This window comes from Sorex fumeus, unplaced genomic scaffold (assembly GCF_029834395.1).
Source record: "Sorex fumeus unplaced genomic scaffold, SorFum_2.1 ptg000111l, whole genome shotgun sequence".
Classification (NCBI taxonomy): Eukaryota; Metazoa; Chordata; class Mammalia; order Eulipotyphla; family Soricidae; genus Sorex; species Sorex fumeus.
In genome coordinates, this window is record NW_026606168.1 from 9107245 (window position 1) to 9121682 (window position 14438).

Here is a 14438-nt window from a genome sequence, read left to right on the forward strand (position 1 = left end):
TCCCAAGCTAACAAATTCTTAAGAATAAATCAAGAGACTAACTTTTAATAAATCAAATCCATTGTTTCAAAGAAATTTCAAAGGAAACTTTTCTACCATTATAATTGTTAATATTTAAAAGTTTATCAATTCAACCTACTTTTCCATTTTGACATGAAATACTATAAACTCTAGGCAAACTACATTTTTTTGGCAAACAAAATTTTGATAGTCCATCTTTAAATTCTGTGAACTATCTGAAGATGATAATGTATAAGCTATACTTTATTTTCTCTGTTTTACATCATTCAGTCTATTCACACAGAAACTGAATATTCTCTGCTTATTTTATCCTATATGTGAACAATTTTTAAAAACTGTTTGATAAACTGCTATGACGTACTGAATAATTTTTAGGCATTAGGGAGTTTCAGTGCATTTTTCTCTGACATTATATAAGCACACAGAAATGTAATTTTTGGAACTAGATTTTATCTTAATACATGAATGTTTATTCATTAAACATAACTTCTCTGTATAAAGATTTTAATAGAAGTTCTCAAAGTAGGTCTGGGAACTCTGAAAGTCCCCAACATCCTACCAGAAACTCCACAGGATCAAAGTATTTTCAAAATCAAGTTAAAATATCAAGTGTATTTTTCCTTCTCATTTTCTCAATGATAATGGAATATCTTGATGTATGATACTCTAAGTTTAAATTTAAAAGCAAATACAAAGTCAGACAAAATTACAAAGACTTAAAAAAAACTTTCATTAAATTTTGTAAATTTTTTTTGGGGGGGGGAGATTTAACATCTGAAAGATTTGTTACTGTTCCTTAAATGCAATCTAATATTTTAAAATTTAGCCCTATATTCTAATATAGAAAATATCAACAAGCATAATGTCTTTAGAATGGCTTTTTCAAGTCCCAAAGTCAACACAGAATTTTAATATGTACTTACAGTATTGTAAAGTTCTTCCAGTCTAGGAATGGTAAGAAATTTGTGCATGCTTACTCCATTTTCAATAAGAAGTTTTACAAATGAAACTCTGTCCATTACAAGCGCATCAAGCATTGCTTGTTCCAAAGATCCAACCTAAAAGAGTAACAAAATCAATAAATACTTTTACACATTCTATTTATGTAAGCCAAAGATCTATGAAGAGAACGGTACAAAATATAAGCTTAACTCCTCCGGTCTGCCTCTCTGATTTAAGAGTTTCCAGAAGAGTGTTGTATGACCACAGTGTATGTAGATATGCAAAATGCAAAAATAGGGTAGTCCTCAATTAAGATTAGCTTACACAAACTTTTCTACAATTTCACATTTATGTAGGGAGAAAAGATATGGCTTCTCTGATGAAAGCTAGATAATACTTTAAAGTATAGATAAATATTAATTTACAGGCCTTCTACTGATTTAGACATGTAACAATTACTTGTGAAGCACTTAATCTGGACTGGGATTAGAAGAACAATGAAATATATTCTTGCTTTCATAAAATTTACTCTGTAATACAGAGATACACAGAGAGCAAAAATGCAAAGTTTGGGGCTGGAGAGAGACTACAGCAGGGAGGCATCTGCCTTAAAGCTGCCAACCTGGGTTCTCTTCCCAGCATTCCACGTGGTCCCCAGAGCACTGCCATAACTTAGAAGTTATGTTGTTAAGGATGAGTGTAGAGCAAGGAGCAGCTCCTGAGCATCACCAAGTGTGGCTCCAAAATCAGAAACAAAACCAAAAAAGGCTATGAAGAATACAGTGTTAGTAAAGAATAAGAAAATATTATATCAGGGGCGGAGCCCCAGTATAGTGGGTAGGGCGTTTGCCTTGCATGTGGTCGACCCAGGTTCAATTCTGGGTATCTCATATGGTGCCCCAAGCACTGCCAGGAATAATTCCCGAATGCAGAGCCAGGAATAGCCCTTAACCATCACTGGGTGTGACGCGAAAGAAAGAAAGAAAGAAAGAAAGAAAGAAAGAAAGAAAGAAAGCAAGCAAGCAAGCAAGCAAGCAAGCAAGCAAGCAAGCAAGCTATGATGGACCAGAGAGTTGATACAGGTGTAAAGGCACATTATTCTAGTCTCAGTACCACAGTGATCCCATGAGTACTGCCAGGTGTCCTCTGTATGAGACTCTATTCAAGTAGGCAGGGCAATGAATGTCTAATCAAGGAGTTAACACTTGATTAGCGATCAGACAGAAGAGAAAGCAAATTTGACTTTATGTTTTATTGGGAGGGGGAGGGAGGAGAGAAAGAGAGAGAAAGCAAATTTGGTTTGATGTTGGGGAGAGGAGGAGGAAGGGGGGGAGAGGAGGGCAGAGAGGGAGAGAGGGAGGGGAAGGGAGGGAGGTAGAGAGAGAGAGAGAGAACAATTTCAACAACAAGTTGGCCATCATGGCTACCAAAAAAAGAGAGCAAAGGGGGAAGACGGTAATATGTAAGACAAGAAAAGCATAAAGCCTTCATTACAAGGCTCTGGGTAAATGTGATGAGATTGTGTGAAAGGAAGAAAGAGTAAGTATAAGAAAAGCAATCAGGCTATAATTAAAATACTCTTTTAAATGGTAACATATTATACTAGGGTGATTAAAATGAAGTATTTTCAAGTATATCTAGTCTTATATTTGTAAATGCACTGGAATCTGAGAAAGAGAAAAGTAAAAGATGGTAATAGTTTCTCATCTCAGAAGCTAGTAAATGGTCCTTTTCATTTATTAAGATGTAACAAACTTAACCAGGAACTGGTCTAAATGTCCAAAAGATTGCTATATTGATTTCTCTTATACATAGAGGACAATTTCTTTTTTCTTTTCTTTTTTTGGGGGAGGAGGTAGTGGGGGCCATACCTGGTAGTGTTCAGGGCTTATTCCTATACTCAGGGATCACTCCTGTGGGCAAGAGGGACAGTATGGGGTACAATGGATTGAACCCACGTCGGGCTGTACCCGAGACAAACTTTTTATTCACTGTATTGCTCTGGCCCCCATGGGTCTAAGATTTTTTTAACAGACTTACAAACCCAATTAAACAAAGTTTTATCAGGAGCAAACAGAAGAACTTATGAAATCCTAAATGTAGCTGATGTTCCAGATGTGTTTACCTAAACAAATTTTATACTTCAGCAGACAGATAAAAACATCAAGGTAACAGCTCCAACAAATATTTCACTATTAATTCAATTACATAGTGCACATAGATTATTTACATACCAGCCACTGCTGTCCATAAACAAATACATGATTTTTGGCAATGTCAACTCGATCCCATGCCAATGTAAGGATAAGCTGGTCAAATGCAGATGCATTGGTACCTAACCAATCAAGAACAGAGACAAGTTCAATCTGCTGTTCATGAAAATGTGAGTACTGATTAGTTGTTTCATATTCCCGCTTAATTATTTTACATAGCTGGTGTCAGTCACTCTTCAGATGCAGCCTGATTCAAAAAGACAAGACTACCCCCAGGTTTCAAAACTTTTAATTTCCAATCACAGAAAAGACATAGCCTCATTCACTGCAAATAAGTCAACAATAAGAAGTTCAAGGATAATTTGTTTCTAACATAGAGGTAATACTAACTTAGATTATGAAGTAAGTCCTTACTGGTGCTTTTTTTGTGTCCAGGCAAATAAATATAGTTGAATTCATTAAAAAAAAAAATAGCCTACAAACTGAGTGTAAATCATACACATTAACAGTATACCTTAGTCTTCTGAAAGTGTGATATTTGATTTACATTTGATTTTTTGGTGAGTACTTTTTTTTGCTTGTTTATTTAATTCTGTAGGGAAAAAACCCATACTTTATTTTCTGCAGTGCCAGAGCCTTAAGAATATGAAGCAAGTACTCTACCAAAGAATAACATTCCCAGTTCCAATTTTTGGTTTTGCAGTCCTGAGGACAGAACCTAGCGATCCTGGAATCATAACAATCAATTCCATCACAGAAGCACATCCTCAGCAGGACATATAGTTTAATAATTCTTTTTAATTTGTTGTTTTTGGGTGAAACCATTGCTCAGGAATTACTCCTGGCTCTGCACTCACGAATTTCGGCGTTAAGGGGATCATATGGGATGCTGGGGATTGAAATAAGACTGGCCACATTTGAGGCAGGTGCCTTACCCGCTATACTATCTCTGGCTCCAAAGGTTTATGTTTTAAATTTACTTTCTCTTTTCTTTTTCAGTTTTTGGGTCACACAAGGTGGTGTTTATAAAGTGCTCCCAGTGCAAGGCTTGAACTGAGGTTCTCGCTCCAGGCTGTATTCAGGGGATCATGTGGTGCCAGCAATCAAACCAGGCCTCCGACAGGTAAAGTTTGCACACTGGCCCTTTCCGCTAACTTCTCAGCCTTGACTGATTTCCACAGTTTTGTTTTTGTTTCCAGGGGTGCTCAGGGGCTGCTCCTGGTGGTGCTAGAGTAATTACATTTTGATGGGAATTGAAGCCAGTGTTCAGAACCATCACCCAAGTCCTTATGGGTACTTTATTATTATTATTATTATTATTAATACTGTTACTGTGTTTGGCATATCGAATACGTCACGGGGAGCTTGCCAGGCTCTGCCATGCGGCCGAGATACTCTCGGTAGCTTGCCGGGCTTATTATTATTATTATTTGCTTTTTGGGTCATACCCAGCGACAAACAGGGGTTACTCCTGGTTCATGCACTCAGGAATTACTCCTGGCAGTGCTCAGGGGACCATATGGGATTCTGGGAATTGAACCCGGGTTGGCCGCATGCAAGGCAAATGCCCTACCCGCTGTGCTATCACTCCAGCACCCTTATGGGTACTTTATAGAAAACCTTAACACTGATCAAATTTCCACATTGCACCTAAGCACGTGTGTCATTCTGCTAATGTCTTTTCTTGAGGGGAGACCCCCAATGATGCTAAGCGGAGGGAGACCAAAAGGATTCTTGGCTCTATAGGTCGAACAGTGCCAGAGGCCACCTGGGTCGCTCTAGGGGTATTCAGACGAAGCCGTGGCTGTCACACCCAGTGTGGGTCATGAGGGACCAAGGATTGAGCTCTGGGCCTGGGGAACGAGAGGCAAAAGATCCACAACTGTGAGTTAAAACTCTGGCCCTGGATAACTTTCATCAAAGTTCTAACTCACTTTTCCACAAGGCATTTATGGTCGTATTAACTTGTAACATTCTTTATGATTCCTTCTTGTTAGCAGTTCTACCACTTAGTTTTCTTATGTAGAAAATGATGAAAAGGACAAACTTGTCTCTTCAGGCCGCTATAAGGTTAAACTGTAATCAAGAGCGGCCAGAGCAAAAGTATGGTGGCCAGGACATATTGCCTCGCTTGTGACTGACCCAGGTTTGATCCCCGGCACCCAATGGTCCTCCTGAGCACCACCAGGAATGATCCCTGAGCACAGAGCCAGGAGTAAGCCCTGAGCACAACCGGGTTGGCCCCAAACCTTTGGGGGAAAAAAAGTGCTGATGAGTACAAAGCACTAAAAGCACAAGGGGTAGCACACACACATAGGAAAGTATGGCAAATATTGGACTTTTTCTTCTATTTTTCATTTATATTTTTGGGTTTTTGCTTTTTGGATCACACGCAGCGGGGTTACTCCTAGCTCTGCACTCAGGAATCATTCCCGGCGGTGCTCAGGGAACCACATGGGATGCTGGAGATTGGACCTGGGTTGGCCGCATGCAAGGCAAATGCCCTACCTGTTGTACTATAGCTCCAGCCCCCCTATTTTTCATTTTTATCAAATTTCAAGATCCTTTCCCCTTTGTGATTTCTTGTTTCCCATTACTTACAAATTATTCAAGATGATATAATTATCTTCTATATTACTATAGCAGAGTCTCCTGCCCCCACGCCTGGCTGTCCTCACCAGGGCCCCTTAGAGGGGGGGCGGGTTGAGTTTCCCTCCCTGCCCTGAGCAGAGCTCTGGCAGCCAAAGACCTCCAGAACCAGCCACAACCATGCTGAGACCATTCTCCATATGCATGAAGGTACCGGCAGAGGAACAAAGGCATGCGGGTCCTGGGGCTGAGATCTCCAAGCCTGCTCAGATCGGTGGCTGAGCATCCTCCACCCAGATCCTCCATCTTCCAGTAGGCAGGGGTCACACCCACCAACTGCCACCCCCCGCCCCCTCCTCCGCGTTGTGTAATCCCATCAATGGCCAAGACCCAGAGAACTATAAAACCCTGCTCTCGAAAGTGACATCTTATTATCTCATTCTTACTTTGGACAACCTGGCAGGCTACCAAATGTAACCTGCCCACACGGCAGAGTCTGGCAAACTCCCCGTGGTGTACCCAATATGCCAAATACTAGTAATAATGATGGGTCTCATTCTACTACCCCTGAAAGAGCCTTGAATATGGCACTTAAAAATCTCAGGGCTAGGATGAAGGAGACGTTACTGGTGCCTGCTCAAGGCAATCAACAACGGATGATCGTGATCATGATTACTAGAGCAGGCTGGAGCACAGTGGGTAAGGCATTTGCCTTGCAGGTGGCCAACATGTCGACCCGAGTTCGATTCCTCTGCCCCTCTTGGAGAGCCTGGCAAACTCCCAAGAGTATTTCGCCTGATGGCAAAGCCTGGCAAGCTACCCGTGACGTAGTCGATGTGCCAAACACAGTAACAACAAGTCTCACAATGGAGAGGTTACTGGGCCCGCTTAAGCAAATCGATAAACAATGGGAGGAGAGCGACAGTGATTATTATAGTATCAACTGGAAGTTAATTAGATCTAGTACTTCGTAAATTCTTAGAGCTGCTAACAATGCTTTCCTGTTCAGCTACTGACCTTTCACTTTGAGACCCTGAGGTGGAATACTAATTTACTTCGTAATTTTTTAAAAGAGATTTCGATATTATAACATTTACTGAATCAGGGAGACATATTTGGAAAGATGAGAAGAAAACTTTAATCTGCATGAGTATAAACGTTTAAGTCCTAGAAGAAGATAACCACTTAACCACTTGTTATCTTTCCAAATTTCTCTTCAGGATGAAAGTAACATTTTTAAAATGTTATCTTCAACTTCTATCCATTAATACCTTCACTGCACTATTTTTTCGGGGGGGGGGGGGGAGAGGAATTATGTTGACATTTGTTTAAAACATTACGTACATTTCAGGAGCACAGATTTTGTTTTTAATTCAACATATGCATATACAAGATTGTGATTACCACCCAAAAATCTAGTTTTCATCCACCATGATAAAACTGATTCTCCTAATTGGGTATATCCAGCCTTGCTTCCCTTTCTCATCTTACCACCACCATTTTGTTCTTCTTAAGAGTTTTTGCTTTTTTTTTTTCTTTTTTAATTCTTTTGTGCATCTTACACATTTGAACAAATTCATATTAAATACTTATTTTCCATCATTTAAAACGTTATACACATAATCTTAATGAGTTCAATAAATGTGACTGGAGGCACATTCCTACTATAAACCTAAAATGTATTCTATGAAATAAAGATGAAAGGTAACTAATAAACAACAACAAAAAAAACCCCTAAAGTGTTAATATTGTATCTGCAAAAAACTATTGAAAAATTTGCTTCCAATTAAAAGGTACAATCTAATATGAATAGGACATAAATGGAAGATACTATGAATAAAGTTCTTAAATCTTACCTTTAAGCAGTGCAGTAAGTATTGCTACATCTATCTCTTGCTGTTCATCTGATCCAATGTGGAAGACAGTGATCTATTTAAAGATAAATTTATAATATTATGCCTTTATATTTTATTCTATTTTCATTTTTTTTGTGTGTGTGTGTGTTTTTTTTTTTTTGAGAGGGGAGGGAGAGGCACAACGGGCAGAAGATGTTCCTAGCTTGGTGTTTGGGAGTTGATGCTGGCAGTACTTGGTACCTTGGTACCAGGGAATTGAATCCTGGATCTCAAGTGCAAATCAGATACTCTGGTTCTTTGAGCTGACTCCCAAGTCCTCACTTTTTAAGAGTTAAGGCATAAAGTAGCATAAAACAAAACAAATAGGGGCCAGAAAGCATGTACAGGGACAAGACACATACTTTGCCTGTGGCTTACCCTGGTTGGACCCTCGAATAACATGGTCTCCTGAGCACCACTGAGGTGGCTGGGTAATTACTTGCATGGCAGGGCTTGAGCACCTCATCATCCAGCCCTCCCACCGAACCACACACCTGGTGAGCCAAGATTTGCCAGGAGTGACCCCCTTATATATCATGATATTTTTGGCTTTTGGGGTCACACCCAGTGATACTCAGGGGGTTACTCCTGGCAGTGCTCAGGGGATCGGATGGGGGTGCCTGTATCAAACCTAGGTCGGCCACGTGCAAGGCAAACGCCCTACCTGCTGTAGTGACCCCCTTAAAACAAAAATAAAATAGTTCCAGACTACACTGGAGATAATTTTTCTGAGGCAGCGACTCAGCCCAGGACTGCCCCACATGCCCCCGTTTGAGCCCAGTGCCCCTGCTATTCGGGAAGCCTGGCTCACAATCCTGCAACTCGAGAACGTGATCCACAGTGAGCACAGCAAACCGGTTTATCAAAACAGAAATAGGGAGGACAAAAAAGCATAAATAAACTTTAAAATAAAGTAAAGCATGAAGACAAAGCAGGGCTGGAGTGATAACTCAATGTCTGAGTGCAGCCCCAGAAAGCTCAGGTTAGATCTCTGCCACCAGATGACCTCCTAACCACCACCAGGTGTGGCCCAAACCCACCCAAGAAAATCATCTCTAAAAACCTAAGCCTGTAAGGCTGGAGAAGCTCTGTCCCTGGGTCCGCCGAGCCTGGAGTCCAAGGTCTCAGAGAGTTCCGCTTATCTTGTTCTGTGGGTCTTCAGTTGTGCGTGGGTCTCGGCCGGAGCTGCCGCGCGGGTCCAGAAAGCGTCCTGGAGTGTGGCGACGGCTGGGTAGTGGAAGTAGTGTCCTCTGCTTGCTCCCACCACCACAGGTGACAAAGGGATTCTAATCAGGAGCCCCACCCTACCCTGCCCTGTCTGCTTCCATCAACCACCCAGGGATCGAATTGTGCACAGGAGACCCACCCTACCCAGATAAATACCCCACTGGCAGACTTCCACTCTCGACACTACTTCCACTACCCAGCCGTCGCCACACTCCAGGATGCTTTCTGGACCTGCGCAGCCGCAAGCGGCCGCGCGACACATCATAAGACACTGAATACCCATCTTCTGGAATTGTCGTACCATATTTGATAGGGTTCAAATATGGTAACACCTACAAGGGTGATTAGAGGTCACCCCAAAAGCCTCTATCCCTCTCGGAAAGACTGGCAAGCTACCAAGAGTATTCTGCCCGCACGGAAGAGCCTGGCAAGCTATCCGCTGTGTATTCAATATGCCAAAACCAGTAACTACAACTGGTCTCATTCACCTGACCCTGAAGGCTTCACCGACATGGCAGCACTGAGAAGGATGAGAAAGGAGAGGCCGACAAAATCTCAAGGCCGACCTAGGCTGCCACAACGAAGGAAGACAAAAATGATCGTCTGTACTTTCAATGCACGTACGCTAGCTTCAGATGCATCCATTGAGGACCTGATGGTACAAGCGCGAATGATCAAGTACGACATCATTGGTCTGACCGAGACAAGAAGGCACGAATCTCACCATGCCGTTTTCGACACTGGAGAAGAATTGTTCCTCGGAACATGCGATAAAAGAGGTGTTGGAGGCGTTGGTGTCCTTGTCAACACAAACTTGGCCAAGAGCATTGATTCATTCGAATGCCTAACAACCCGAATCGGACGTTTACATTTGAATAGATGTGGCTCACTGCCTGCAGTTTCTATCTTCGTTGTCTATGCACCAACATCTCATTATGATGAAAGAGAAATCGAGAAGTTCTACATGGAGCTAGAGAAGTTCTATAAAGAAGACCACACCTTCTACAAGATCATTGTGGTTGATTTTAATGCCAAGATAGGACCGAGAAGATCAGCTGAAGAACTTCACATCGGGACCCATGGCCTAGAATGGAACGAACAGGGTGAGAGACTGTCTGAGTTCATCATGTCGACCAAGACCATTCATGGTAACTCACAGTTCCAGAAGGCAGAATCTAAACGATGGACATGGGAGTCTCACGGTGGACGATTCCACAACGAAATAGACCACATCATATTCAATCGATGGTTTTGCCTGACTGATGTCGCTGTTGTCCCAAAATTTCGAACGGGATCGGACCACCGTCTCCTTCGTGCAAAATTCTACTTCACAAAGCGGGAAGAAAGGGCTGCAAAGTTCAAAAAGAGAACTCCCAGAATGACTACCAACTGGGAACTCTTTGGTACTATTGCGGCAACATGGGAAGATGCCATTGTTGACAACATTGACGAGGAATACGATCGACTGGTTCAGCACCTCCATGAATGTGCGAGGAACGCCAAAAGAGAGATAGCCACAAAAAGTCGCCTATCTTTGAAAACTCTTGAGCTAATTCGCCAGCGTGGTTTGGCACATGCCTCAGGCAACCGCAAGCTAATGTCCGAGCTTGCAAAGCAGTGCAGAGATGCGATCAAGGAAGACCTCAAAGAGAGAAGAGCAGAAGTACTGGTAGATGCAGCAGAAGCCGGGAAAAGTATTCGTAATGCCCGCCTGTCCTTCGCCAACTATAAGACCAAGATGACTGCCCCCCGACGTCCTGATGGATCCATCACATCCTCCAGAACGGCAATGGAGAAGATTATCCATGACTTCTACTCAAATCTCTCCGATAGCCATGTCCACTTGCCGACATACCGAATTTCACAGGATGGATATGTCGTTCCCAACGTTCTCCCTTCCGAAATACGACACTCCATTTCGTCGGTAAAGAAACAAACAGCACCCGGCCCAGACAAGGTCAGACCTGAATACCTGAATACCTGAATACTCATCAATACACTGGCTCGGCTCTTCACTCGCTACCTGTCTGAATGCAAGGTTCCGTCCCAATGGAAAACCAGTAGGACCGTACTACTGTTCAAGAAGGGAGACATCCATGACATTGGCAACTATCGCCCGATCTGCCTATTGTCTGTCGTCTACAAGTTGTTCACTCGAGTCATCCTGAATAGGATTGGCAGAACACTAGATGAAGGACAACCATGCGAGCAAGCCGGGTTCCGCAAAGGATTCAGCACCATCGACCATATCCACATGATAACCAAGCTCATTGAAGTTTCTCAGGAGTTCAAAATGCCGCTCTGCTTAACATTCATTGTTTCACTCAAATGAGAGAACGAATCCGGAGTTCTGACATCCGTCGACGATCAAGGATCAGGGACGCTGTCTCATTTGCCAAGGTGTCGAAAATCAGATGGGCTGGTCACGTAATGAGATTTAAAGACGACCGTTGGACTAGAGCTGTTACTGATTGGATTCCACGGGATGTCAAGAGACCGCGTGGCCGCCCACCTACCAGATGGTCAGACTTCTTCGTCAAGATCATGAACGATCGGTTTGAGGCCCTTCATGTTCCCGGAGCGAACAGATGCCATTGGGCAACACTAGCACGTGACAGGGACAAATGGAGACGTTACTGGTGCCCGCTCGAGCAAATCGACGACTAACGGGAAGTTAAGTGATTAAGTGATTAAGTAAGGCTGGAACAACAGGATAGTAGGTAAGGTGCTTGCCTTGGATGTGGCGACTTGCGTTTGATCTCTGGCACCCCAAATAGTTCTACCAGGAGTGAGTCCTGGGCATGGCTGAGTGTGGCCCAAAAATACAATACAATACAATACAATACAATAAACATTTAAGCCCATTTTCAGATGACTGAAGTGAAACAGAGTGACATTTGACTACTCATTAGTAGAATACAAATCTTCCTCAATATAATGTGGGACTATAGCCTGTAAGTCCATCACATCTGGAAAATAACTAAAGGTGGAATACAATTAAAAAGGGGATTATTGGGGCTGGAGTGATAGCACAGCAGGTAGGGTGTTTGCCTTGCACGCAGCCGACCCAGGTTCGATTCCCAGCATCCCATATGGTCCCCTGAGCACCGCCAGGAGTAATTCCTGAGTGCATGAGCCAGAAATAACCCCTGTGCATCACCGGGTGTGACCCAAAAAGCAAAAAAAAAAAAAAAAGGGGGGGGAGTATTGGGGATGAAGAAATAGCAGGGTGGTTAAGGTGCTTGCCTTGCAAGAAACTGACCCAGGTCAATCCCTGACACCTCATCTGATACTTTTGAGAATTGCCAAAAATTTGGCCCAGTTTAGCCTCACTTAGCTTAAACATGTTCAAAAACACCAATCTATAGTTGGGCAAAAATTAAATCAATATAGTTTATTTTAAATATCGTACAAATTTATGAGTTAATTTTAAATATTGTATACATTTCTTTAATATGGACTGGAGCGATAGCAAAAATAGTCTCTGACTGAACAAATAGGAGTAAACCCTGGGTATAGTTAGCTAGGTATGGCTCAAAAACAAAAAACAAACAAACAAAAAAGCGCTTACTATTATAGCTAACCTAAGAAATAGCACAGTTTAGCCTCTGTCACTGTCACTGTCCTCCCGTTGTTCATCGATTTGCTTGAGCGGGCCCAGTAACATTGTTAGACTTGTTACTGTGTTTGATATATCAAATACGTCACAGGTAGCTTGCCAGGCTTTGCCGTGCAGGCAAGATACTCTAGGAAGCTTGCTGGGCTCTCTGAAAGGGGAGGAGAAATCAAACTCGGGGTGGCCATGTCGTCCTACCCGCTGTGCTATCGCTCCAGCCCAGTTAAGCTTCACTCAGCTTAAACATGTTCAAAAACACCAATCTATAGTTGGGAAAAAAATACATCAATATAAAGTTTATTTTAAATATCATAAAAATTTATGAGTTTATTTGAAATATTGTATAAATTTCTTTAATATGGGCTGGAGCGATAGCACAGTGGGTAAGGCATTTGCCTTGCACGCAGCTGACATGGCCGACCCCAGTTCAATTCCTCCTCCCCTTTCGGAGAGCCCGGCAAGCTACGGAGATGTATTCAATATGCCAAAAACAGTAACAAGTCCCACAATTTGTTGTGAGACGTTACTGGTGCCTCCTTGAGCAAAATCGATGAACAACGGGAGGACAGTGACAGTGATTTTAATTATCGTACAAATTTATGAGTTTATTTGAAATACTGTATAAATTTCTTTAACATGAAAGTGAAGTGCCAGACCGATAGTACAGCAGGGAGGGTGTTTGTTTGCCTTCCATGCGGCTGACCCAAGTTCAATCCCCGGCATCCCATATGGTCCCCCGAGCACCGCCAGGAGTGATTCCTGAGTGCAGAGCCAGGAGTAATCCCTGAGCATCGCTGGGTGTGATCCAAAAAGGGAAAAACAAAAAAAGTGAAAAAGAGTACCATAATTCAAAATTTGAAGCGCAGTTTCTAAACAATGTGCATACTTTTCAAGTCACTGTAAAACTGAAAACTGGTTAATCAAATTACTGTAACTCTGGGATCATCTTCAGTTTAAAGGTCCGCCCCCCACCCCCCCCACACTCATTTCATTTTTTTTTTTTTTTGGTCACTGAATGCCAGCACAGGGCCTAACACATAAGAGCAAAATGGGGCCTATCCCAACATTATGTCTTCAGCCCCTTTGTCTGTATTTTAAAGAAGCCAATCACAATTTTGGAGTTTCTTCTTGATCCTGACATAGCATGTTGAGACCTAGTTGTCAAACTTACCCTAAAATATAGTATAAATGTTTCAATAATATAAAAACAAAAAATAACCTGTCCTCCTCATAGGAGTCTAATATTTTTGCCTCAATAAAATATTTTTAAATGACAGTCTTGTAAGACTATAAGAATTTTATAACATTATTATTGATTTAAAAAAATTTTGATTTTTGCAATACTGGGGACTTAACTCAAGATCAGAGCTGTGTACAGGATTAAGCAATTTTAAATCCAGGGCTGAAGATATCTCAATGAGCTAAGCACACGCAAAGTACATGAAACACCTAGCACTGCATGGTCCCCCAACACCATCATAAGACACATGAGTGCGAGCTGGGAATAGCCCCTCAGAACCACTGGGCAAATGGCCCAACACACAATTTTGGCTGTCCCTTAAAGGAATGGAGAAAAGGCACATTTTGCTAAAGTTTACTTACAAGTTCTTTTCTTTTCATGCACTCCATCAATGTTTGAAATAAATGAACTGCTTCACTCTGGCCAAAGTTAAATGTTTTCTTGATGGTTGAAATAATATCAGGCTCTGCGGCATCAGGAAGATTCCTGAAATACGAAGAAACATACCCATTACTGATTTCAATTTTCATGTTTGGTAAACTCTAATGTGGAAGTCCATGTGGATCCATGTAAGACCTTTAGAGATATCACTAATATTTGATATTGGGTGTAAATTTCTCTTTGTGAAACAGCCATTATATCTACCAAGAGAAGGAAAATGGAAGATATATTTGGTGTGGGGGCCATACCCAGCA

General features: G+C 42.0%; 1 protein-coding gene across 2 annotated transcripts in view; it reads right to left on the reverse strand.

Moving 5' to 3' along the window:
- The window catches only part of TRPM7 (transient receptor potential cation channel subfamily M member 7), a 104860-nt gene that overhangs the window by 50368 nt on the left and 40054 nt on the right, over positions 1 to 14438 (reverse strand). For both annotated transcript variants that reach the window (XM_056135351.1, XM_056135352.1), the window contains 4 exons: positions 14106 to 14229; positions 7622 to 7694; positions 3198 to 3298; positions 945 to 1079 (listed from right to left, as the gene is read on the reverse strand). In XM_056135351.1, coding sequence (XP_055991326.1) covers positions 945 to 1079; positions 3198 to 3298; positions 7622 to 7694; positions 14106 to 14229 — 433 coding nt within the window. The remainder of the gene's footprint in view (positions 1 to 944; positions 1080 to 3197; positions 3299 to 7621; positions 7695 to 14105; positions 14230 to 14438) is intronic.